Source organism: Saccostrea cucullata, unplaced genomic scaffold (assembly GCF_032062105.1).
Source record: "Saccostrea cucullata isolate Sc308-1 unplaced genomic scaffold, CSIRO_AGI_Scuc_v1 ctg11, whole genome shotgun sequence".
In the NCBI taxonomy this organism is placed as follows: Eukaryota; Metazoa; Mollusca; class Bivalvia; order Ostreida; family Ostreidae; genus Saccostrea; species Saccostrea cuccullata.
This window is the reverse complement of record NW_026933222.1, coordinates 141,842-169,298: the sequence shown is the minus strand read 5'-3', so window position 1 is coordinate 169,298 and position 27,457 is coordinate 141,842. Positions and strand designations below refer to the sequence as shown.

General features: G+C 33.0%; 1 protein-coding gene across 2 annotated transcripts; it reads left to right on the top strand.

Moving 5' to 3' along the window:
* Nucleotides 1-906: 906 nt before the first annotated feature.
* LOC134237733 (protein rhomboid-like) lies at nucleotides 907-13,969 on the top strand. Of its 2 annotated transcripts, none has more exons than XM_062719880.1 (7): nucleotides 907-1,190; nucleotides 9,485-9,709; nucleotides 10,710-10,852; nucleotides 11,879-11,991; nucleotides 12,497-12,597; nucleotides 12,875-12,929; nucleotides 13,618-13,969. In XM_062719880.1, exons 1-7 carry the CDS (start codon nucleotides 1,116-1,118, stop codon nucleotides 13,848-13,850), a joined length of 945 nt encoding a protein of 314 aa, XP_062575864.1. In that variant the 5' UTR covers nucleotides 907-1,115; the 3' UTR covers nucleotides 13,851-13,969. The 2 variants fall into 2 exon arrangements, with proteins under 2 accessions (XP_062575864.1, XP_062575866.1); XM_062719882.1 differs by lacking the exon at nucleotides 907-1,190 and adding an exon at nucleotides 7,288-7,388.
* Nucleotides 13,970-27,457: the final 13,488 nt, after the last annotated feature.

The following is a 27,457-nucleotide window of genomic DNA, read 5'->3' as shown; positions in this document are numbered from 1 at the left end:
GGTATTGATATTCTTCCTTTAGACAAAAAAAACCCAACACATCTTGTTCTCTGAATTAACCGTGTTCTTTAAGACCGAGGAATTGGTTCAATTGAATTAACTTGGCATCTAAATGACTGAGATATGCGTGATGCATTAACATTTTTTTCATATCGTATTTGAAAATGACTTTGAAAAACGATACGATGTCCTAATTGTCCAAAGTAAGTAATATGAAATAAAACACACAATATTTCTTTTTTTTGGGGGGGGGATACAATTTGAAAATTCCTCCAACCAAAATCGGAGAGGGCTAGTATTACAGCTAGGTGACTATATTAAATTATGACTGAAAAATCATAATCATAGAATTTTAAAGCAATTTTTAGGCCCCGTACAACCACTTTTGACCTTGACCTTTGGAGTTTGAAGTGCATATGATTCAACCTTCATTATAAGCTACCATACGGGGGCATCGGTGTTACACAAACGCATCTTGTTTTGAACTTTAACGACTTTTACTCAGAGTCAAAAATTAGAGTACAGTATTATTATTGTTTAAAAATAGAGAAATAAGTTAAAAAGAGACATTCATGGTATACAATAATTTCGGCACAATGAAGTAAATGGTCATTTTTCTAGGGGGGTATAAATAGCATTAAATACTTATTCTAAGTTAACCATACAAAAAAATTCGTACCGATTCTTTATTTAATGGTTAGTCAAATAAAAGGGTAAAATACAAAACAATCATCCTCAATTATTATCAATATTGTTGATATTTTAACCATCACCAATAATGTCGATGTAACCCGTGACGTTTATTGGCTTAGTTAGTTGTTGCTTAATGCAATTACTCTACAAAAAAGTCCTCGATAGCGGCGAAAAGTGATGCTTGTAAGGGATGATTCTGAACAGTTTAAACAAAGACATTTGGCAGCGAATTGGAAGAATATCAATAATTGAAACCCATGTTAATGGATTTAAACCGAAGTTTACGAAAAAAAATATACCAGAGAGGGAATTGCTTTGAGGTGTGAAGCGAAGACTTTCCTTTTCATGCCAACGCAATCGTTCCAAATTGAGGATCTTAATTGCTTCTTCCTCTAGATGTTCACGATTCCTGGAATTTAAGAATGGCCGGAACCCTCCAGATGCAATGTGAAGCCTCTGACAGCCATAACGAGTCGTTCCAAAGACTAGTAGCAATAGTAAGTGGTTTCTTTATTTCAATTTCTGCGTTAGATTGTTAATCCAATATTTGGACTTTATATAATGGTATTAATCGCGAAAAATGTCCAAATATTCTTGTAAATTTGCTGACTCCAGTAAAACTTTGGAAGTGGTGGGAATTGTTCCCTGGCAGTTTTATCACAAGGCTTAGATAAACAGGAGATGGATCTCTACCGCAATTAAATCAGGATATTCAGAAATACTCACTAAAAAGTCAATTAATTAGCTTCTTAAGGGAAGTGTAATTAAACATAAATGAAATTTACACTTCAATGACCCCATTTTGCTAACAAGTGATTAATTAGGAAATTCCCTTACACGAGATACACAGCTATATATATATGGCATAGATATATTGGTGATTACTATCAACAAAGGTCACTGGATCATCCTTAACAAATAAGTAGGACAAGTTACTTAATTTCTCACCAGTAAAATTCAAATGACGTCATAAATTATATATATTTAAACAAAGTATAGCTAAAATGTTAAAATTACTATTTTTACTATTGATTTAAAATGCTAAGTTTGACTCTTTCTTTGCTCAATGGACTAAAACAGTATCAAACATAAAAACACATACACCTCCTTTAGATCCGCGGAGCTACTGTAAAGCTCATAACGTACCATTTCTTAGAATTAAGTCAAATATTGATTTTGGGGGAAATTCAAATATGCATTGTATTTGTAAATGTTGTTTTGAATGTGCACAGTATTTCATTTATAATTATTTTAAAAGGTAGGGATACTAGAAAATTAAACAATGTAGCATTTATTAACAACATTTCGCGGCACAGTTCAAATTTCATTTGACGTCTTTGAATTATTAAAGATATTTTTTGAATTATTTTTATTCAAATTTCAAGGAAAAAGGATGAAAAATATTCTATTTTGTTTGTAGTAAGTCATCTGGTATTAATTATATTATATTTTATCATGTTTACAATTTAAAATCAATCCTCCAACCAAATCCATTTTCAGGAGTGGATCATGCTGTTGATTTTATCTGAAAAGAGATAAATGGCCAATTAAAATTAAACTCCGTAGTGCATGTACATATTTCAGTGTATATAAAACAGATACCGCCTATTCTGAAGAAACACTTGTCTAAGTGTCCACACATCAAACTTTAGAATCACAGAGCGATTTTCTTTCATTCAGATATGTTATTTAAGAAAACTATTATCTTTGGTCTCATTTGATTTATGTATTAGGCAATGAAGTGTCATTGTTGCATTAAATGTCATGAAATATTTTGACATTTGTATGAGACACGTGTATGTATACAATTACTGTTATTATATGGGGTGATTTATTGTCAATTTCTATGTAAGGAATGAACACCCTATTGCAATTATTGATAGCTCTGTTTTCTTTTTACTGCAATGTCTATTTTCGAATATGTGGTTGGGGGGGATTAGTTTGGTTTCACTAGAGACGCTGTCTTGAAGAAAATATATACTGCTGCTGACTTAGCTAGAAACACTGTAATGAACAAATACTATTCACTCCCCATAACTTTACCAAACGAAATGCTATTCAATGCTGCTGACTTTACTAGAAGCACCGTATAGGACACATGGTATCCAATGTCTCTAAGAAGTGGATTGGGTCACTGTCACTATCTGACTAAACCAAAAAGCACTGTTTTGGACAAATGTCTCTCAATGCCGCTAAATTACCAGAAACACTGTCTTGAACGGGTGACGCTCACTGCAGCTTTAGCAGAAACAATCTCTACGGAATTTTTTTTCTGTCAGACCTTACCAAGAAAACTTTTTGACAAATGTTAATCTATACTGCTGTCCCTACTAGAGGCCTCTCTTGGAAAAATACCACTCAGTTTTGCTGATTTTACCAGAAGCACTGCTTTGAACAAGTGTGGTTGAATGCTGCTAACTTTACCAGAAGTACCGTCTTGAACAAATGTCACTGCTTACTGCTATCTGTCTTGCACAAGTGTCGCTCAATGCTGCTGGCTTTACCTGAAGCTTTGTGTTGGACAAAAACACTATAGGACTCTCTTGAACAAATCTCCCTCGGTGCTCTTGGCTTTACCAGAAGCCCTGTGTTGGACAATCGCTACTCAGTGCTGTCGAGTTTACCAAAAGCACTGTTTTAAACAATTGTCACTCAATGTTGTTTCCTTTACCAGAAGCTCTGTGTTGGACTAAAAAGCTCTGTGTTGAACAAATGTCCCTCGGTGCATTTGGCTTTACTAGAAGCTCTGTGTTGAACAATCGCCGCACAGCGCTGCCGAGTTTACCATGAGAACTGTCTTGAACAATTGTCGCTCAATGCTGTTTGTTTTACCAGAAGCTCTGTGTTGGACTAAAAAGCTCTGTGTTGAACAAATGTCCCTCGGTGCTCTTGGATTTACCAGAAGCTCTGTGTTGAACAATCACCGCACAGCACTGTCGAGTTTACCATAAGCACTGTCTTGAACAATTGTCGCTCAATGCTGTTTGTTTTACCATAAGCTCTGTGTTGGACTAAAAAGCTCTGTCTTGAACAAATATCACTCGTTAAATTGCTCTTGACTTTACCATAAGCCACAGGCTCTGTGTTGGACAATCGCTGCACATTGCTGCTTAGTTTACCAGAAACACTGTATTGAACATTGTCGTTCAGTGCAGTTTGCTTCACCAGAAGCTCTGTGTCGGACAAATACTGCTCAGATCTGCCAAGTTTACCAGAAGTACTATCATAAAAAAGAGTTGCTCGAGCATGGAGATGCTTTTTTAAAAGAAGCATTCCGTTGGAGAAGTGTTGCTGATCTTTTTAAAGTAAACCTGTTTCAGACAAAATATGGCCCGATGCTGCTGACTTTATCAAAGCTTTTCTAGAAAAATTTACCGACTTTTACATTAGTTTATGAGAAACATAACCCATACTTCCCATTTATTTTTGTGGAAACTTTGAGTGATTTTTCATGCCTTTTTACAAATATAGGGATAGACTAGACGCTTTCATCATCTGATTGCTTTATCTGCGTGAGACAGGTTGCATTCATCTTATATTATTTTGAATATTTTATCAAAATTATATATAATTATATATTTTATCTTCTGCTTGTTGTGTCTTTATGTGAAGCCAGGGATTTAAGATTTTACAAAGCTATTTGAAAAATTTTAAATTATCCAGGAACAGGCGGCTTGCGCTTTCCAATGATGATTTTTAGCACTCGAATTTGTGTACAAGACGTATATTGAAACAATATATATTGTATACCGTGTTGCTGACTACTTCTGTCAAAATGTTTAACAATTAAATTATCAGTTGGCCACTATTATAGAAACATTTCTTGTTTGACGTTCTTTAGAAAAAATTTTAATTGAAAGTTATACATAATAAATCGTCATGAATTAAATTAATGCTCCACCCTTCTGTGATGTCATAGGTTTTTACAAAATTGTTTTTAATCTTAATTCATATCCATAAGAAAATATCTTTTTGTATGAATACTTTTCAATTGGTGTCATTCAAATAAATTGTACATAAAAGAATTATACAAATGTATATTTTCTTTATTCAATCGATCATTCAATCTTCAAAAATATTGCCAAGGGCAATAACTCCTTCTCATGTGTCTTCATTTTTTGGGCATTTATTATGTAAAATGTTTTCCCTGCAGATACCGGGGTATTCACAATTCTAAATATTTCATAAAGTAAACAAGATGTGTTTGTGAAACACTATGCGCCCGGCGGCAACAAATCTTTTAAAAAAGCTATTTTTAGCATATATGTCACAGTCAATGTCATTGACCTTGGTATCATTTGAAAGAAATTGATTAGTAAAGTATGGATACCAAGTATGAAGTCTCTATCTCTTGTAGTTCAAAAGTTATGGCAAAGGTACGAAAAAACTATTTTTAGCATAAAGGTCACAGTAAAAGTCACAAAGTCATTGACTTTGGTGTCATTTGAAAGAAATTAATTAGTGGAGTATGCATACTAAATATGCAGTCTCTATCTTCTATGGTTCGAAAGTTATGGCAAAGGTACGAAAAAACTATTTTTAGCATAAAGGTCACAAGGTCATTGACCTTGGTGTCATTTGAAAGAAATTAATTAGTGGAGTACGCATACTAAATACACAGTCTCTATCTTCTATGGTTCGAAAGTTATGGCAAAGGTACGAAAAAACTATTTTTAGGATATAGGTCACAGTAAAGGTCACAAGGTCATTGACTTTGATGTCATTTGAAAGGGTTTAATAAGTGGAGTATGCAAACCAAATATAAAGTCTCTATCTTTCATGCTTCAAAAGTTATGGCGAAGGTTAAAGTTTGCAGATAAAAAGCTATATTTATACAGGATAGTACCATTTGTTTATATATATACATATATTTGTGTGTAAATTATTATTTTTGTATGCATGGATATGTGTAACAATAAGTGTATGTTTATAATATATACTATACATACATATATTTGTATATAAATTATTATTTTTGTATGCATGGATTTGTGTAACAGTAAGTGTGTGTTTGTGTATGTGGGTATGCATATGTCAAATATCTATTGAACTAACTCCAAGAGATTAGTTTGCATTAAGTTTCTAATTATATGCTAAGTACTTATTAATTGAAATTACTATTGCTGTTAATACTTAAATGATTTTTTTTTTTGAATGACCATCTTCAATACTTAGGGTACAGGTTTGCCAGACTGGCTGTGTAGAGGTATCATCCCCTGGTGCCCTTTGTATTCAAGATGCACTAGTTTTATATTAGAGTACTGCCATTACTACAAGATTTTTTTTTTTTCTTTTTTTTTTTAATTTACCTTATATCTATCATTTTTATTTAATTGTGTTTTCTTTTATCATTCTATGGATTCTATGCTTTTGATCCAGTGTGGTGATGCACTTCTCATTGTCAAACTTAATCACAAGTCATGTTACATTATCCTTAATATAGAATTGTAATCAATGTTATCATTTTGTAATAATTGTTCATGCCCCCTGTGGGCCCTTGATTGGTGAATAAACATAATAATATATAATATATAGGTCACAGTCAAGGTCAGAAGGCCATTAACCTTGCTGTCATTTGAAAGACCTTAATTAGTGGAGTATACCAAATATGAAGTTTCTATCTTAATTCTTTCAAAAGTTATGGCGAAGGTTAAAGTTTGCAGACAAACAGACAAACAAACAAACAAACAGACAAGCAGACAGACAGGACAAAAACAATATACGCCCCGGATCTATCGATCCGGACGCATAAAAATACTTTGGAAATTTCAGCATCAGAATAATATATTTTAACCAAAGTTTACATGATAATACTAGTAATGTTAACAACCTAAAAATGAACGATTTTTAATGCTGACAGACACTTCCGTTTAGATTTGTCTTACTTCTTTAAAAAATATTGCAACCTATACATCTTTTTAGATTATAACTTAATCTTCACTATTTTTAGTGAAAATGCAGTTTTTCTACTTTGAACCCATAACATTGTGTGGATGGAAATACGTTAATATGAATTAAACACTTTTCGACAGAATTACAAGGTATTAGAGTGATTTAAATGGCAGCTTTTATGTTAAATCGCTATTTGACTGTCATATACTGGGTATAAATATTTTAAAAGTCAAACAGGCAGACAGCAGAAAATTTACATATTGAATTTCGCCATCTGTTATATAGCCATCCGGAACTGAACAGTCGGCACACGACGATTCTTCGCTTCAGTTAATATCTTTGTAAATAAACTCAAAGAAATTAATAAACTGTGGAAAAATGAGAAAATATGACCTAAAATATTTCTTTTTAACTTATTCTTGTTGTTATTGAAGAAACTGTCCCAAGGGGATTGTTTTAATGAAGTAAATTGTTTAGTAATTGATTTTATTTTCATATTTTTATTACTAGACCTTAAATTCTTCTTTTTTTCAAAAGAAATATATAATTATTTTTGAATAATTGATATTTCATCGGGATGCCTGATTATGGATACCTTCCCTTGTTATTGAGCTAAAATGAATGATAAAATATTTATAGGATTTTACCCAATATGGTCGCGGCCACTATAATGACTCTACATGTCATCAATTTTTCAGAACTACATTTTACCCAATTTCTGTGCGACAAGAATTATTCAGATCTCTAGAACATTATGAAAATGAAAATATTGGGAGTAAAACCTTAGGAAATGAAAGGCTCATGTAAGTCAGTTTAAACATTTTTCTTCAAGCTTTTTCCTGCTTGCGTATAATGCATTTTTTTAAAAACATAATGTTTTATTTCAAAATGTAAAATAAAATAATCACCTTGTTATCTATAAATAAATTTTTTAAAAAGACAACCACACGTTCTTCATAAGTATGTTAATTTAGTTTATGATTTTGTATTACAAACAATACGATATATTTATGTAGAGGAAAAGGTTATGTGATATTATAACGCCTTTCGCATTTTTAATTTTTCTCATTTAATCATTCATCAATTTCACAAGGGACTTTTTGAGGCCCCTTTTACCGCCGAGTGGCCTCCTTTTTATAATTGGATAAGTGTTTATACCTCCAGTCCAACCTCTGAAAGTAGCTGCAGGCGCGGATCCACGAATTTTTTCCAGGGTGAGGGGGGGGGGGTCCACCCTAGTGAAAAAAAATTCACCCCAGAAATTTGTTGACTAGCAAAAAAAAAGTTACCTCCTCGCCAAAACATGAAAATCCTATTTCGGGGAGGGGGGGGGGTAGTTCTTCATACCTATGACTTTCATACCAACTTAATTAACTATATAAATTTAATAACTCTCCAAATTCCAGGGGAGGGGTCCAGACCCCCCCCTTCTAGACCCGCGCATGAGCTTTTTGATTACTCCAAGGAATCCTCTTTTCTAAGGATATTCACCTCTACTTTTTCTAACCCCCTCCATCTCTCTTATTCAAAACTCAATATCAACTTAAAAATTTCTTAGGTGAATATTCATTAATTTGTCAGATAATGAAGTTGATCAAATCATCTACGTATAAGCATTAGCAGTCAGCACTTGGGAGGACTTCTAACTCTCTACCTCCGCTTTTTCCTTTCCTCTCTTTCCTTCTTTCTTTTCTCAATTTTTATACCGCATTGCATCCAGAAAATGATTCATTTAGTGACTGAAGTACTTAAGTTTATGAGTGTTCTTCATTTAAATGCATCATCCAGTGTAGTCTAATTTAAAATACGGCTTGCGGTAACACTGGAATTAGTATGCTCTAAGAACTTTAACCTGGTCACATATCCGGAAATTTTACTCAGATCCAGGATCTGAAGCAGCACTGACTGGTAGTGGTAACTATTTGATGCATCATCCCCATGCGCTGATCTAGACGGGGGCCCCCTGGAATTGGTAGAGTTATTAAATGTATAAAAGTGAACCCCCACCCCAACGAAGTAGGTTTTTAAAGTTTGAGAAATGAGATTACGTTTTTTTTTCTTGTCAAGAAATTTCTAGATTGGAATTTTTTTTGACTTTCAAAGTGGATATTTCCCCCCGCCCCTTAAAAAAAATTCTGGATCCGTGCCTCATCCCTTTAAGCTTGATTCAGATAGGTGCTTAAGTTTATTGGTATTTGGCATTCACCATAGTGGTCAATCATCTGGAAAACCAGCATCTAGGGGAAAATCTTGTAGTTTGATGCAACCTTGCAAGATTGGTTCAGGGAGGGCTTTTAGTTCCTTGGTACTGGACCTGTCCCATAAAACTGTATATAAGTCACTTATTAGTAAAATATGAGTAAAATCCCATTTCCAAAGCAACGAGAAAAGTTAACTGCATCAATAATTGTATCATCCTTTCAAGTTTGGTCAACATCGGGTTTGTAGTAACATGTCTATTTTAAAATGGACCTGCTCAAAAAATAACTAAACTGGTCACTTGTACGAAGCAAGCTAATAGCTTGCATACTTAGATGTATCATCCATACAATCAAGTGATCGTTGGTATCCAAAGGAAGGTCTTGTTATAAGGAATAGACCTGTGAAATATGAAAGCCCTAGTGCTAACCATTCAAAAGTTATGGCCAAGTTTACAGTTTTCTTAAAAGTAGGTCAAACTCTAAGGTCAAAGTTAAAAGGTAAAAAAGTATTTACACCCATTGAAAGGTCTTGTCTCAATATAACCCTGTATCTTAGGAGAGCATAAAAACAACTCTCTACATTTACTTTACTTGGTTACCTTATCATATGGTTGGCTTTATACTAAAAAAGACAATCTCTACACTTACATTTCGATCTGTATCAATAATAATAAGCCGATTCCTACCTTTCCTTACAGATGAATGCCGAGTCCCCCTGCTCCTCCCACGAGACTGACCAAGGTAGTACCACATACCTAAGACCCCGTCTCCTCCGCAGGCGAAGGAAATCCCCATGTTTTCAGATGATGGTGCGCTACGTTGCCAAAGGCTTCTTGACAAAAGAGAGTGACAGGCAATATTATGCTGATAGATATACCTGCTGCCCCCCTCCTTGGTTCATACCTGTTATTACTTTAGCTGAAGTAAGTTTCTGTATGTAAATAAATCAAGGATATATTGTTGAACATCACACATTTTATAGCACTAAATGAAGTAAAAAAAATCAAAAGGTCGAACATTTTCCATAATATATCAAATACTGTGGAATCACTTATTTTCCTGGGGGTTAATTTTCGTTGTTTTCGAGGTATGAATAGACCAACGAATTCATGTCCACCACGAAATATAAAATTTCATATTAAAACTACTCAATACATAGCCAACCACGAAATCAAATCCCCATAAACCAATATTTTTCCTAAAACCTCGAAAATTTGACCCACAAAATATGTGATTATACAATACATTATGTAAATTTAGAGTACATGTATACTGAAAGCTTTCATTGTGCATTTAAACAATGCTATGGATGGACTAAATACAAAATGATCAAAATAGCAAAAATATGCATAAAGTTTCACAAAATATATATCATTATTTCTTTAAAACTGTTTTAGTCTTTCATCTTTAAAAAAAAAACTTTCACATGAGCACATTTTTATATGCCTGTGCGATATTCTAATTCCTTACCCTCAAATTATTATTTGAATAAATACAAGACATTTCTTCATTATCCGCAACTTTAAAGGATAGGCTATTTTTTGGGGGGACAAAAAAATGTTTCGTGCATATTTCGACTTGAGTACCTACTTATCTATTGATAAAAAAAAATTAAAAATATTTTCAAATATTTGAAAAAAAAAACATGAATTAAAAAAGATTTAAATGTGACTAAATTATCGGTTGTATATCGTCGTAATTATATTTTGTCCAATCATGAAGATCTATATAAGAGTAATTACATGGGACATAATAACAGGACTCATTTTTTTCAAAAACATATTATCGTTTAGAGCAAAGGATCAGTTTGTTTTGCAAATATAGATACCATGGAGTGTTCTTTACGGAATTCACCCGAGTGTTTGATTTTGTTTCAAGTATACTGTACTCGTATAGTCGAATTTATTTGTTACATTAAAACAGATCGGCCTCTTCACGTATCATTGTTTGGACGCCGGGGTCATTTCTGCAAACGGACCAATACCAGTAGAGAGTGTTCTTATCTACAGACCAGACAGAAGGATTCAGTTATGGCGGTTCATCACGTACACCCTCATCCATGCAGGGTAAGAGCTATAACTCTAGCGGGCCAACATCGAAAAAAGGTTTTAATTATTGATAAAAGATGTGTGTGGATTTTTTTGTTTCATTTCTCAATATCTGAGGTTTTTTTTCAAATCTGTCATCTGTTCTATTGTTCATTTTCTTTTCTATCAGTTTTGTAGATTTCATAAACAGTGAAGGTACTCTTCATAAAATGATTAAATTATAAATTGATTTGAAGGTAAAAAGCCTGAAAAATGCAAGGGCTACTGGGACAAGATTCTGTCAACACGTTTTGCAAAGGGAATTTAATATTTCTTGAATTTTTTTTAACCCTTAGCAGAAAGTTCAACCTTATCACTTGAAAAACAGCTTTAATTAATCTTAAAAATTTGCGCCCGTCTAGCAGCTTCTGTTTATTCACGATTCTTTCTTAAGAAATTTGAATTTCCAGACTATATCGTGAAAATTTTTGTGTCAAATCCAGCTGAATAGTTAGGGAGAAGGTGTAGATAGTGAATTTGATTTTTTTTTTTATCTATCTGTTCAAATTTATTCTGAATTATTTCTAAGTTATTGTAAAGCTATTCAATTCTCATTTAATGAACCACCATCAAAATTATTTGATTTAAAATATGTACTCCTTGTTACTAAGATTCTTTGTAATTTGTAAAATGCTAAATTGATACAAGGAGTCTTCAAGGTATAAGTATTAAGTTAATGTATTTTAGATGCAATATTTAATAATGTCATTGTCATACACTTGTAGTGTTTGATGTAATTTGATTTAAGAATAATTGGGAAGAAATAAAACAAAATAAATTCAGTGATATTGATTGATTCTATGGAATCTGCAATTTACTCTTGTTTGACAAAATAGAGTTTTACATCTTCCCTGACACATAAGTGCACCACTGAGAAATTATTCAGCGTCAAATAAAACATTTTGAAATAATATTTTAGATAAAAATAGAGAATAAACAGAAGACAAATACATAAGATAATTATTATTTTCATTTTGAATTAGATCCTTTTTCTTTTTATTTCAGATGGGTCCACTTATTTTTCAACATGCTCGTACAGATTCTCGTGGGTCTCCCCCTGGAAATGGTGCATGGGTCAGGAAGAGTAATGATAGTGTACATTTCAGGAGTCTTAGCAGGTATCATCAGTAATTGATCACTTCCTTCTTTTTTTTTTTACACCCCCCCTTTTTTTCAAAAATTTTGTTCAATGATTTTCGACCACATAATAAAACGTGGAAAAAAAATGAGATCAGTTTTGCAAGTTCTTCTAAAATTTGGCTTGATTTGTAGTTTTAGGAGACAGTTAATAAATATCACTGCAGATTTTTGTTAGGAATGTTGTAAGGATGTCGATAGCAAATTAGCAACAATGTTATAAAAAATCAATGTTTGCGTGTACAACCATAATTTGACAAATTCACAATCAAAATGATGATATTTTATGGGAAAATTTGAACGTCTTCTGCAAGATAAACTAATACTAGCTTCCACTCCCTGGCATTCAAATTGTCGAACAGTGAATCAAGTAAAACTTAATGCATGAAGGAACACAATTCCAAAGATTTTCTTAAATGCATTGTAGATTAATGTAATTGATAACTCTGTATTGGCCTCACTTCCGTTGTCTGCATTATGTTTCAGGGTCCCTCGGTACCTCTGTGTTTGATACGAAGGCGTACCTCGCAGGGGCCTCAGGGGGAGTCTACTCTTTACTCGCAGCTCATCTGGCTAACATCATGCTGGTCTGTAACAACTTATTATGATATTCACTCTTTGCCAAGTATCCTCTACTGATGTGTAGTTTGGTCTGTGAATGAACTCATTAACAAGAAAATCTCATAGTTGTTTCATTTTCATCACGTTAGGAAAATTGCATCGACATGCCATGTTCTTGTTTTTCACAAAAATAATAACATACAAAATATGATTTGTTTTTGTTATAAAAATATCCTTGATAAAAAGTGTTGTAATTAGACTGTTAATATTTTACGACTTCATTATTTTTTTTATATATTGTAGAATTACTCTGAAATGGAATTCGGGCTCGTTAAAGTTGGTGCTGTTTTAATTATAGGTAAAGACTTTTTTCTTTTCTGAACTGTTTCCTGGTATTTTTCTAAAAGTTGTCAGTCACTTTAAAATAAATTCACTACAGATATGATTTTTTCTGTAGAAAAATAAAAATAGAACTACGAGCCCCCCCACCTCTTTCCAATCCCAATATTTAGGCTTCATCAAGAACAAAAAATCTATAATTTGTAAATCGATATACTCTAGATAAAAAGCGTAAGACTTTTATCTTAAAATGTAAAGAGATATCATTGGAATGATTATCAGCGAAACAACAACAACAACCAAAAAAACAAAACAAAACGAAACAAGTGAATTGTTTTTCTACAAGACTCAAAACTTTATTACGATGTCAGCTTGTAGCTTGAAATTGAATGGTTTATTTTACCCATTTCTAGGATTATATATCCAATAACAAATTGGAAGTTTTTTTATCAACTAGATAAATAACTATAGAAATAACCATAGAAATAAATTCATAGTCTCGTAACTAAATCATAGGATTTTTGAATTTTCACCAACTTTCCTCGACTCCCCCAAACTTTTGACTACAGTATACGCCTAATAGAACGCAAAACAAGAAAAAATATTCAGATAACTCACTCTTTACAAATCAAATAAATTTACTGCAAGAGAAAAACTTTAATGAAACGTACTTTATGAGTAAACGACAATTATATTACCTGTTGTAGCTAGTGCTGACGTGGGATTTGCAGTATGGGACAGACTACTGGAGAAAGACTTACTCCCCCAGGTCAGTTACACTGCCCACTTAATGGGGTCCCTGGCAGGACTGACCGTGGGGCTGCTGGTGCTGAAGAACTTTGATCAGAGACTATACGAACAATACTTGTGGTGGATTGCGTTCGCTGTTTACATGGGTTGGACAGTCTTCGCTGTTTGCTGGAATGTCTTTTATTACTAATTCTAAATGACGTTTCGCTTAGTTTTCAGACAATTCTTATTTATTGTTGAATCTTTTTTATATTTGTTTTCATTTGTTTTTGTTAATACTGTAAAATAAATTGAATTAAAATAATTGGTGATTGTGTTAGTCTTCTATGAATACGAAAAAAAAAATTCAGTTCACAAGAGAAACTTCTTAATTTCTTGTCAATACATACCAATTGCATGTAATAATTAAAATTCATATTGTCATACTGGTATATCCAAAAAACAGCTCCCCTCATTTCTGTGAATTCTTTTAATTAGCCTACATATATGTTATACAACTTTTATATGTTGAAGCTTCTAGGCAGTTAATCTTATTATGCTGAAATATATATGAGAACTAAAAAATCAATTGAATATAGAATTTTTGCTGGGAATAACAAAAAGGTATTTCTCAGATTCATTATAAGTTTAAAAGAGACCATGCATATGTATAATTTATTTGTAATTCAAAACGTTTCATGTTTCTTTTACCTTTCTTTGCCTTTTGCAATACTAAGAAAAATACAAACACTCGTGCTATATCTTTTAATAATGTGTTTATTATACAATTTCTGAGAGAAAAAAATCTTTACATTATCAGTTTGCAATTTAGTACACGAAGTCTTTAATTTGATTTTTTAAGCACCATTTTCCTTGACAGAAAACTTGTGCCATCTATTATGTTTAAAATAACATATACGAATACCTTAATATTTTTGCAAAATACAGAAGCGAATTTTATGGTCAATCTGATATCTGATGTAGGTGCATAGGAACAGGTACTGTATTTTCTTTCTCTAACGTCATTGAAAAAATAAGATTCTTTTAATACGAGTCTGTTCCATTCTAAAGGTAGATGACATCATCTTTGTCTACATCATCTTGTTCCGTTACAAGATCATTTTCCTCTGGAACATGGAGAACGCATATCTTTAAATCACTCTTGATTTGTGCTTCGGGAAATGTCTTTGACAAAGATTTGTTTCCTTTGCTCGGCATCAGATGGGATGGAAGCTGAGATTTAACAGCAAAGCGTTCTATTTCTGGTTCATCCCTTCCAAACATTATTGCATGGTGAAGATGTTTAAAGTTAGGGTTCCTAACCAATGGATTGGCGGCATACAGCAGTATTGCTGGTTTGGCTGTTTCTAACTCTGAAGAAGGTCTCTTCAAAATCTTCATTTTCCTCTCAATGTGAAACACACGTCTTAAGAAGTCTTGAAGTTGTCTAAGTTGATGTGAGAACCCTTTCTTAGGTCTGGGGTCCATGGCGATAAATGTCTCGCCGGTATCTCTGTTCTGAAAGAAGTCCTCCTGCTCTTTTGCTTGCTCGGGCTCACGGTAAGTTCTGCAAGTAAACAACCGCTTTATGGCAGATCTATAATTTGTTCTCTTCTCCATATCTCACGCGGCTGGTTAAAATATTATACAAAAAGTCTTAGCCTAGAAACGAAACGTCTTTTGGCTTCTTGAAGATCTATTGCAGGTTTATTGTGACGTCACAATTGAATATCGAATGACGTCACAATGGACTTAACAGACATAAACTATAAAACCAGGCCTGGGCGCCATAAATGTTAGACGAGCTCACTTTTGATCTCAGTCTCACCTTTTCCAAAGGAAAATATAGTGGAAAAATGAGACTGAGATCAAAAGTGAGCTCATCTAACTTTTATGGCCCCCAGAACAGGAGCCCGTTTTACAAAAGAACTTTCACTTAAGACCAATTTTCATTTTGCTTTTATTTTACATTTATTTGAAAATTGAAATTGTCTAAATATTTTTTTTCATACAAAATAGAATAAGATATTTATGTTATGGTACTAATTTTAAGAAGAATGATTGATTGTACAAAATTTCACAATCAACCTAAGTTTTTCGTCCTAGTCGTAAACTCTTTTGTAAACCACCCCCCCCCCCCCCCATTTCTCAAAACGTATTGTGTGTTTCATTAAAAATTTATGAAAGACCATGCGTAGAATTCATTTGAAATAAGTAGAAACGTTTCATGTTTTTTTTTACCTTTTGCAATACTACAAACACAAAGACGATATCTTTCAATAATGTGTTTATTACATAATTTCTGAAAATTTTCTCACATTATCGGGTAACAGATTAGTACACTTGTAATGATTAATGACTCTTAAAATACATGGTTTTCATTTGAAAGAAAATTGTGGTATATTATGTTTAAAATCATCTACATGACTGCACTTGAATGTTAGCAAAATACATAACCTTTTTTAGTCAATCTTATATCTGACTAAATGAACACAATTATTTTCTTTTTTCACTGTCTTAGATATGAAAATTTGATCATGATTCTGTTCTATTCTGAAGGTAGATGACATCCTCTTTGTCTACATCATCTTGTTCCGTTACAAGATCAATTTCCTCTGGAACATGGAGAACGCATATCTTTAAATCACTCTTGATTTGTGCTTCGGGAAAGGTCTTTGACAAAGATTTGTTTCCTCTGCTCGGCATCACATGGGATGGAAGCTGAGATTTAACAGCAAAGCGTTCTATTTCTGCTTCGTCCCTTCCAAACATTATTGCATGGTGAAGATGTTTAAAGTTAGGGTTCCTAACCAATGGATTGGCGGCATACAGCAGTATTGCTGGTTTGGCTGTTTCTAACTCTGAAGAAGGTCTCTTCAAAATCTTCATTTTCCTCTCAATGTGAAACACACGTCTTAAGAAGTCTTGAAGTTGTCTAAGTTGATGTGAGAACCCTTTCTTAGGTCTGGGGTCCATGGCGATAAATGTCTCGCCGGTATCTCTGTTCTGAAAGAAGTCCTCCTGCTCTTTTGCTTGCTCGGGCTCACGGTAAGTTCTGCAAGTAAACAACCGCTTTATGGCGGATCTATAATTTGTTCTCTTCTCCATATCTCACGCGGCTGGTTAAAATAATATAGAAAAAGTCTTAGCCTGGAAACGAAACGTCTTTCGGCTTCTTGAAGATCTCTTGCAGGTTTATTGTGACGTCATAATTGAATATCGAATGGAATGACGTCACAATTGAATATCGAATGACGTCACAAAGGACTCAACAGTCATGAACTATAAGGGGGGGACCTATGTCGTTCGACGTCAAAGCAGCGTTATGTGACGTCACAATAGCGACGTTTGTTTTTTTTCCCGCTGACTTTTGCAACTGTGATTACAAGCATAACATTGTTATTAATCAAAAACGTAAACAGTTTACAAAAAGAAAAAAATTTCATCATTTAAAACAGTTTTATTTGATTTATGGAGTTTGTTAATATCAGAATTCCTTTGGTTGATAATTCATAGCAATTTCAGTTGTGAAGAAATACCTCTATGATATGCTGATATAAAAATGCAAAAAATATAAGATGAAATTCAGCAAAGACAGCTGCTAAAATTCGGGAAATATGTTTAATTTTATTATTACCATTAATTGTATTTTCTGGATAAAAATAAGAAAAAAAAAATAAGAAATGTACTTGTACCTATATTTACTTATTGATTTATAGTGTATGTAGATTTTATTGTATAAAGTCATTCCTAGGTTCTATTAGGTGTTGTTTGTTGACGTGGAAGGGGGGGGGGGGGGCAGAATGATTAGAATGAAGAAAAAAAGAGTATATCTGTTTAAATTATTTCTTATCAAAACAAAATACTCGTTTTTTGCAAAATAGTTTTATATTCATATGTTTGTCAGTGCTAGCTTACCCTTTTTTAGTGCAGAAAGGTCAATATTTATGACAGAAGAGTACGAAAATAAAAGAAAACGTCATATTTCTCGTTTATTTTATCATAAAGGTACACTTCTTACCTTGTTAAAATAAAGAGAGGGGTCTTTTCTTTCAAAACATATGAATTACAACATTTTCACACAAAGACTTTTTAAGATATTACCTGTTATGCATGTCGGAATTGTAAAAAATACGACAACGGGGTGATACACATTGTGCTCCTTTATAATTTTTCATGCGAGATGAATTACAATGAATTTGCCTTCATTTTAAAGATACAAGTCATATAAATTAAATAAATGTTGATTTCGAATGTGATTTGACATTTTTGGGTCTTTTTATCGCATATTTGGATTAGAACAACAATAATGTCTGAAAATAATCTATTTTTAGCATTTCACACTGTTTTTGCACGTGATCCCGTGTAAAAATAAGCATATAAAGGTATTGTTTTTAATACCTAAAAATTAAGATCAAGTGGTCAGGAAAGAAATGTGAAAGTTTTAAAAATTTCACACAAAGACTTTTTGGACATAGGTCCCCCCATAAAACCAGGAGCCCGTTTATAAAAGAACTTTCACCTAAAACCAAAATTTCATTTTGCTTTTAACTTTTATTTTACATTAATTTAAAAATTGTTTAAATATTTTTTCATACAAAATTGAATAATTTATATTCCGGTACCAATTTTAAGAGGAATGATTGATTTTACAAAATTTCACAATCAACCTAAGTTTTTCGTCCTAGTCTTAAACTCTTTTGTAACCCCCCCCCCCCTCCTATTGCTCAATAAGTTTGTGTGTTTCATCGAAAATTTATGAAAGACCATGCGTAGAATTCATTTGGAATAATTAGAAACGTTTCATGTTTCTTTACCTTTTGCAATACTACAAATACGAAGACGATATCTTTCAATAATGTGTTTATTACTTATTTTCTGAAAATTTTCTCACATTATCGGGTAACAGATTAGAACACTTGTAATGATTAATGAGTCTTAAAATACAAGATTTTCATTGAAAGAAAATGTGGTATATTATGTTTAAAATCATTTGCATGACTGCACTTGAATGTTGTAGCAAAATACATAAACTATCCAGTTAATCTTGTATCTCACGTAATTGAACATAAATATTTTCTTTTTTCACTGTCTTAGATATGAAAATTTGATTATGAATCTGTTCATTTCTAAAGATAAATGACATCCTCTTTGTCCATATCATCTTGTTCCGTTACAAGACCATTTTCCTCTTGAACCTGGAGAACGCATTTCTTCAAATCACTCTTGATTTGTGCTTCGGGAAAGGTCTTTGACAAAGATTTGTTTCCTCTGCTCGGCATCACATGGGATGGAAGCTGTGATTTAACAGCAAAGCGTTCTATTTCTGGTTCATCCCTTCCAAACATTACTGCAAGGTGAAGATGTTTAAAGTTGATGTGAGAACCCTTTCTTAGGTCTGGGGTCCATGGCGATAAATATCTCGCCGGTATCTCTGTTCTGAAAGAAGTCCTCCTGCTCTTCTGCTTGCTCGGGCTCACGGTAAGTTCTACAAGTAAACAACCGCTTTATGGCGGATCTATAATTTGTTCTCTTCTCCATATCTCACGCGGCTGGTTAAAATATTATACAAAAAGTCTTAGCCTGGAAACGAAACGTCTTTCGGCTTCTTAAAGATCTATAGTAGGGTTATTGTGACTTCACAATTGAATGTCGAATGACGTCACAATGGACTTAACAGTCATGAACTATAAAACCAGGAGCCCGTTTTACAAAAGAACGAACAAATTTTCATTTTGCTTTTGACTTTTATTTTACATTAATTTGAAAATTGTCTAAATATTTTTTATTCATACAAAATAGAATAAGATATTTATGTTATGGTACTAATTTTCAGAAGAATGATTGATTGTACAAAATTTCACAATCAACCTAAGTTTTTCGTCCTAGTCTTAAACTCTTTTGTAGTCCCCCCCTCCCCCTCCTTTTTCTCAAAACGTTTAAATTTGTGTGTTTCATCAAAAATTTATGAAAGACCATGCGTAGAATTCATTTGGAATAAGTAGAAACGTTTCATGATTCTTTACCGTTTGCAATACTACAAACACAAAGACGATATCTTTCAATAATGTGTTTATTGCATAATTTCTGAAAATTTTCTCACATTATCGGGTAACAGATTAGTACACTTGTAATGATTAATGACTCTTAAAATACAAGATTTTCGTTGAAAGAAAACTTTGGTATACCGGTATTACGTTTAAAATCATCTACATGACTGCTCTTGAATGTTAGCAAAATACATAACCTTTTTAGTCAATCTTATATCTGACGAAAGTGAACACAAATATTTTCTTTTTTCACTGTCTTAGATATGAAAATTTGATCATGATTCTCATGATTCTGTTCCATTCTACAGATAAATGACATCCTCTTTGTCCATATCATCTTGTTCCGTTACAAGACCATTTTCCTCTGGAACCTGGAGAACGCATATCTTTAAATCACTCTTGATTTGTGCTTCGGGAAAGGTCTTTGACAAAGATTTGTTTCCTCTGCTCGGCATCACATGGCATGGAAGCTGTGATTTAACAGCAAAGCGTTCAATTTCTGGTTCGTCCCTACAGCAGTATTGCTGGTTTGGCTGTTTCTGAAGAAGGTCTCTTCAAAATCTTCATTTTCCTCTCAATGTGAAACACACGTCTTAAGAAGTCTTGAAATTGTCTAAGTTGATGTGAGAACCCTTTCTTAGGTCTGGGGTCCATGGCGATAAATGTCTCGCCGGTATCTCTGTTCTGAAAGAAGTCCTCCTGCTCTTCTGCTTGCTCGGGCTCACGGTAAGTTCTACAAGTAAACAACCGCTTTATGGCGGATCTATAATTTGTTCTCTTCTCCATATCTCACGCGGCTGGTTAAAATATTATACAAAAAGTCTTAGCCTGGAAACGAAACGTCTTTCGGCTTCTTGATCTCTTGCTTGTTTATTGTGACGTCACAATTGAATATCGAATGACGTCACAATAGTATATTAATTGTCAACTATAAGCAGGTTGCGTCAAGCCAACACTCATTTATGTGGGTATGATGCCCATTTATGATGTTTTTACATGTAACGAAACGTGTACTTGTATGTTTACTTAAGGTTGAACTCTAGAGAATTCATTTTTCACAACTTTTCTAATATTTGAACAATTTTAAAGTTTTTTTTTCAGCTTCACACAAAGGCAATAGACGTTTAGAGTGGCTATAAATATGTATGTCAAATGGTATATTTTTGGTGCAACATATCAAGAAACTGAAATCTTCTGTATAATTTTCAGTTGTTCTAATTTAGATTTCTATTGCAATGATCAATTACCTGAAAAAAAAAACCCTGAGATTACTGCATTAAGACAAAGCCTCCAACATTGTTTTCGACTAAATATATGCATTTCGACAAGACTATTATGCCTACTATTGGAATAAACAGAAATCTTTTTGCCACCTCCTTCAAACTTTAAGCTTTGCGGAGACACAGAGAGAAGTAGAGCTGCTGCCTTGTTGGTGAAACCATTCCTATTTCATTTAACGTTGAGGTGTCGTTTATGATGGGCTATGCCTAACATTGCAGCACGCTCTTCCGTTGAAATTTTATAAAGTTCTCGTTTATGACATTAAGATAAAAGACGTTTTATTAGAATGTTTTTATTGTTTTTTACTGACTAATGACTGATTTAATGCGCGCTCTTTCGCTCAATGTATGTCGTCATGCAAAGCACCGGATAGAACTATTTTCTTTGATACGACAAAAGTAACGATACAGGAGGATCAATCACTTAATTAGACGCTGTCGTAAGTAAATCTAGTACCAGCCCTATCTTCTGATTGCTTTTATTTTTAAATTTTTAGTTTCATTCTCTTTAAAGAATTCAGTTAATTTTATTATCTTGAAGCGTTGCAACAAAAATCTAAGAAAATTAAACTTTCTTTCCCCCCAACCTTTTCCATTTTAGCCCACCCTAGCATAGCCCAGGGGTGGGAAACAATGTTTCACAATGCTGCAACAAAAATGTTTGGGCTACCAGGAAAAATCCTCGATCCCTTCCGATTATACGTGCCTGCAAGGTACAGCTCATGATTTTGAATGCTTTGTTTCGAACCATAAGAATAACATGCTTTTTTTTTTTAAATCAAAGAATTTTCTTTTCCAAAATAAATTTTCGCAGAAAAGTTCTGTTTGTTATACTAGTAATTCCATACCTGTCAATTTTTAAGATTGTTTCAAGAGGCTGGGTGGTCGTGCCCATTTTTAGACTATTTTGATTTCCTTTAGAAGAAGAGCTCCATATAATGATATAATAAAATGATCAAATTTTAAAACTAAAATTTATGAAATTTTTCTTTGTTAAATGATAGTTAACAGCTTAAGATATCATATCCCAAAATTTAAGTTATATCTGGTGGTTATGATAAAAAAATAATTTGTTGACCCGCTAGCTTCCTTAAGATTATTTACAGTCAAAGAACTATATGCGGTATATTGCATATATTTGCCCCCACATAAGTCATATTTTGAAAACTTCCTGAAATGTGCTGAATTGAATAAATTGTATGAGAAATATAAATTAACAGAAAATATTATAGTGTCAAAGCAGTGTATGCACAATTTTTGTTTTTATGACGTCACAGACTAGTCCGATTTGATATCCTTTTTCAGAAAGAGGACAAAATTGACAAAATTTCAACAATTTTAGCTTTAAAATTTATAGAGCGCAAGTTTGTTCAGGAACAATATTGACATATTTCATTGATATTATCATGCTACACATTATATCAAAATATTGATCCTGAACACACGTGCGCTCGTTGACTTTTACTCAAAATATCGATGAAATATGTATATTTTTCTGTAAAATTCATAAAAAACTGAAATTTACGTCATGTTGGTGACGTCATTACGCACATATGGCGTCATTACTTATGAAAATATTCAGTGCTTTGAAGTCAGCATATACATGTACTCCATTGTTTAAGAACTTAATTAAATATATCTCCATCAAAGTTTGATTTGGGGGGCAAATACTGGTTATTACCGAATAAAGTTCTTTCGTCATCTCGAACTAAGTGGGACGGAGAGGGCAATAATTAACTCCCACAAAGAGCCATTTTCCATAAATCTAAGACTTTATTTTTTCCTGTTAAATACGTTTAAAGTCTAATGAACTCTCTGTGTTCGCTGTTAATAACTTTTGCATAATTTAAAAATAAAAAAGAGGTACTATGAGCACTGACTTCACTAAGTAATACCCCGCTTCCATATGATCATAATGACAAAGTCCATGTTTTGCTCTCGTAGACCCGAAAGAACTTTTATCAAAAAAATAAAATATTAAAATGCACAATGGTATTATGTAATAAATAATCTGTGACAGTTAAATTTTATTCAGTGGTATATAGGAAGAGTTGCAGATAAAAAATGGGTACTCTTCAGAATGGCAGAGTCCTTTTTTGTTCGGGGAAACCCGAAACATGTGTCTGATGGCACTATGTAACAAAGATTCTGTGAAAGTCTCGTTAAATTCCATTCGGTTGTAAATGAGGAGGGTGTCTTCTAGCTATTCCCACTTTTTAAAAATCTCAATTCCACCTATTCCCACTTGCAAATAACAATAGATGTTTAGATTTACCTGTATTTTGTACATTTTAAGACAGAAAATAATTAATACATCTATGAGAAAATACGATTTATTTCGGATTTTTGAAATAATAAAAAGATCTTACAAGAAAAAGCAACTTAATACCTAAATTTAAGAACATAGTGAATTATTTGTTTACACAAATTTCCACCTATTCCTACATAAAATCTTACCTTTTTCTACATGATTTTCAAAAAGTGGGAATAGGTAGAATGAACCATGAGGAGTTGCGGATGAGAAATTTTTACCCCAAGCATCACAGACGGACGAACATACAGACATCCAGATCATTATTTACCCTCCCATTTGAAGCTAGGGGTATTAAAAGGGAAATGTGAGTTACCAGTAATTTTTTCCAATTGATTTCACGACTTTTATAAGAGAGATAAACTTGATTTATCCAATATACAACCATGGTTTAGTTCAAGTATAGTGAAACAAAATAGCTTATTTATTCCTTCACTTTTATCAGTTTATGAAGTCAAACGCTTTTAAATTTGATTATTTTTTTTTAAAATGGTTTAATATTCTTGTATTAGGGAGTCATTGGTGTCCGTACAACTGTATGCAGTGCCAAACTCATGTACATATAATATATTATCCTCATTTCAATCAACAACAAAACTGTAAACTCCAAGTTAATGGTAATGAGGCTTGGTATCCAAAAAGTAAAAATAAACAAGTATTCTAGTTTTATAATACTAATGTATGACTTTCTTTTTATGATAAAAGAAGCAGATTTAATTCATATTAATGGAGATATAGAAAAGTATTTGAGGAACCGTGATAAGGGGAAAAAATTATATAAAGTTTTTCTCTCCATAAACGAAGATAATAATGGAGAGGGAACACGTCTTGTGTTAAAAGGAAGTCTTATTGGTTGAAAGGGATGGTCCCTTGTTCTTTAAGAGGTTAACTAAAATCAATGATGTGATTTTATATTGTAAGAAATCTGATGAACTGAAGCTTTTGTTGTGCAGACTTCAAACAGTGCAGCGAATTTCTTGGAAGACTCGAGAGTCGTCAATAGAATAATTTCCGGTGAATATAGAAATGGCATACCCCTCATAATTTCGCTTCTTTAAGATGAAAAATTATGTTATATATTGATATTCTAATTTTTTTTTTAGAATGTGTCGAAATATTACTGAAAAAATGTCAAACGCCCACAAATCTTGAAACAGACTGATAAATTTACATATATATACCGGAAGTTTTACTCAAGTTAATCAAAATCCAGTTTCTAAAAAATGTTTTGTCCGTCGTGTCATGAACCAAATCATGTACATAATAACGTCTTTTTCAAAAATCCTTACGCTAATGATAAGTTTTCAATTGTTTATTTTAACTTCGTTTTATTTTTGTTGCTTTATTTAGCGTTTGTATTATCTCAAAAGCACGTGAACCGAAGGCTCAAGTGAGCTTTTCTGATCAAAATTTGTCCGTTGTCTGTCGTTGTTGTTGTCGTTGTCGTCGTTGTTGTAAACTTTTCACATTTTCGACTTCTTATCAAGTACCACTAGGCCAATTTCAACCAAACTTGTCACAAAGTATCCTTGGGTGAAGGCGATTAAAGTTTGTTCAAATGAAGGGGAGATAATTGGGAAATAATGAAAATTTGGTGGTATGTTTTAAAAATCTTCTTCTCAAGAACCACTGTGCCAGGAAAGATGAAACGTATGGGGAAACACCCTCTGGTAGTGTAGATTCAAATTTGTTCAAATCATGATCCCCGGAAGTAGGGCGGGGCCACAATGGCCGACCAAAATTTCGCATAGAAATATATAGGAAAATTTTTTTAAAATCTTCTTCTCTAGAATAGCAAAGCCATAATTGATCATATTTATATGGAAGCATCCTCAGGTAGTGTAGATTCAAGTTTATTCAAATCATGACCCCGGGGTAGGGCGGGGCCACAATGGCCGACAAAAGTTTTACATAGAAATATATAGGAAAATTCTTTAAAAATCTTCTTCTCAAGAATAGCAAAGCCATGATTGGTCATGGGACTACTTTTGGATTTAAACTTTTCAGTAATAAACCAATTTCTACTTTTTCCTATCCACAGTGCTCAGATGAGCGATGTGACACAGCCTCTTGTTTTAAATCTGACACTATTAACACGACATACATGTTATTATGTCCTAACGGAAGATGAATGAAATGATAATGATTGTAAATGACCTTGGTATAGTAACAATATATTTAAAAAAAAATAAATTTTGGTGTTTTTTTCTTAAATCTATCGGTATTTTTCATGTTCATTTTATTTTCAAGGATGAAGCATTTATAAACTGGTGTCAACTTTATTTTTATATCCCAGTTCACGGAGATTTTTTTGGGTGGCCATAGAAATAGATGGAGTTGGAGTTTAATAAGACTTTTGTGGAACTTTATTGAATTAATCCGTTTATCTTAAGAAAGCTGGGTTCACTGTCAAGTAGTTTCTTGGCTTCATCTGATCAAACGTGTCATGAATGGAGTTGATCTTCTTCTGGAAAGATTCAATGAATAAGCTGATTAGTCCGTACGAATAACAAAAAGTTTAACGCAGTGCCGAAGGCCACACAGGTTCTATACGTACCGCAAGAAAAGGTGACCAAATGGATAGCAACATGCATGTGTTGTATTATTTAATTCTACAAAAGGGCAATACAAAATATATGCCACTGCTCATGCTGAAGTGGTATTCCTTTCAACATTAGGTCTTCATTTGGATTTTCAGACACGAAACATTTTTTCAGGCATATTTTTACATGACTCTTCGCGATCCTGAAAAGGAAATTACCTTCGTTGTAGGAACAACGAAAGATGGGAAAGGAAGATGCAAAAAATCAGAGGTCAGAACTAGATTTCATTAGCCATCACCCGAAAACCACAGTCAGAAATAAAAACACGGAGAGAGGGGGAGAGTGAAAGAAATAAAGAGAGAAACCTAATATTCAAGTATTTGATGTGGATTCCAATTTTTTCCCCAAGAAACCAACTCCGGGCGTTGTCGGCCCACCTGTGTTCTACTACTGTCCATATAAAAGTTCATTGATGTTCATAATGGTATGACAAACTTCCTGTTTCACATTTGAATAGCATTGATTTTACATAAATAACTAATAAAATATATAACTAAACACATTTTTTGAGTAATATCAACATGGGGGTGGAAAAAATGTTAAAGCTAACCTGTGATGATCAGATCAGAACAGGCCGTTATAAGGGTTACCTTGGCTGCTGTGTTTAATTAAGCCAGATTTGGCAGATTATCATTGTTCTAGATCATACTGGGAAAAAGTGAAGTTTGTTCTGAAAAGAGGAGATAGTTTAAGACGTTTCAATCAAGGACAGTTTTGATGGCCAAGGACAGAAATTTGCCAACCCTACCGTGATCTAAGCATCAAGAACATTTAATTATTTGAAATATTCATATATAATATATCAAAGAATGACGCGATATTCTGGTCATTGTAGCTCGTCTAGAACAGACATCAAGTTCATAGTATTCATAAACTCAGAACTGATCTAGTCATGAACTTTATATTTGAGTTATGAATTTCGAAGCTGTCGTTTTTTTAAATTCACACTATATTTGTTAGTTAACCGGAAGATGTTTGCATATAAAGATGGCTTCAATATCATGGCTTATCTTTTTGGAAAGATTTTGCTATTCTTGTAAATAAGAAGATTTTTAAAGACTTTCCCAATATATACCCATGTAAAACTTTGTTGCCCATAGTGGCCCAACCTACATTGCATTTGTCATAAAGACAATCTTTGTTAATTGCAATTAAAATGCCCTGTTGTAAAATTATTGGATTTTAATAATGTGCAAATATTTTTTATTTTCATTTCCTTCAATCAAAATAAAGGTCTTGCATCATCACATACTTAATGATATATGTGTTTCACCATTTCTCTTCCTTCTGTGTTTGTTGAGACAGAACTGTAACGGATCCTATTTCACCAGAACTTTCGATGTTTCCTGCTTGTTTTTTTCCCTACTGAAAACACAGAATGAGAAAATATATTCATACATTCATCAATTAATGATGTATGTTGTAAAACAAACTGATCATTACTTCAATTTCAATAACATTTTAAAAAAATAAATTCAATTCACAATGGGTTTTTTTTAAAGTGTCATCTCAAATAATTGGTTCTGCATAGAAAAAGTTTGCAGTTCCGACAATTTAAAAGAAAATATGGGGAA

What these genes read in the sequence shown, in the direction of transcription:
- LOC134237733 (XM_062719880.1), top strand. Translation starts at nt 1,116, where the DNA reads ATGGCCGGAACCCTCCAGATGCAATGTGAAGCCTCTGACAGCCATAAC. An exon ending in CTGTTATTACTTTAGCTGAA is followed by an intron (nt 9,710 to 10,709) that starts GTAAGTTTCTGT and finishes ACATTAAAACAG; the next exon opens with ATCGGCCTCTTCACGTATCA. An exon ending in CATTTCAGGAGTCTTAGCAG is followed by an intron (nt 11,992 to 12,496) that starts GTATCATCAGTA and finishes ATTATGTTTCAG; the next exon opens with GGTCCCTCGGTACCTCTGTG.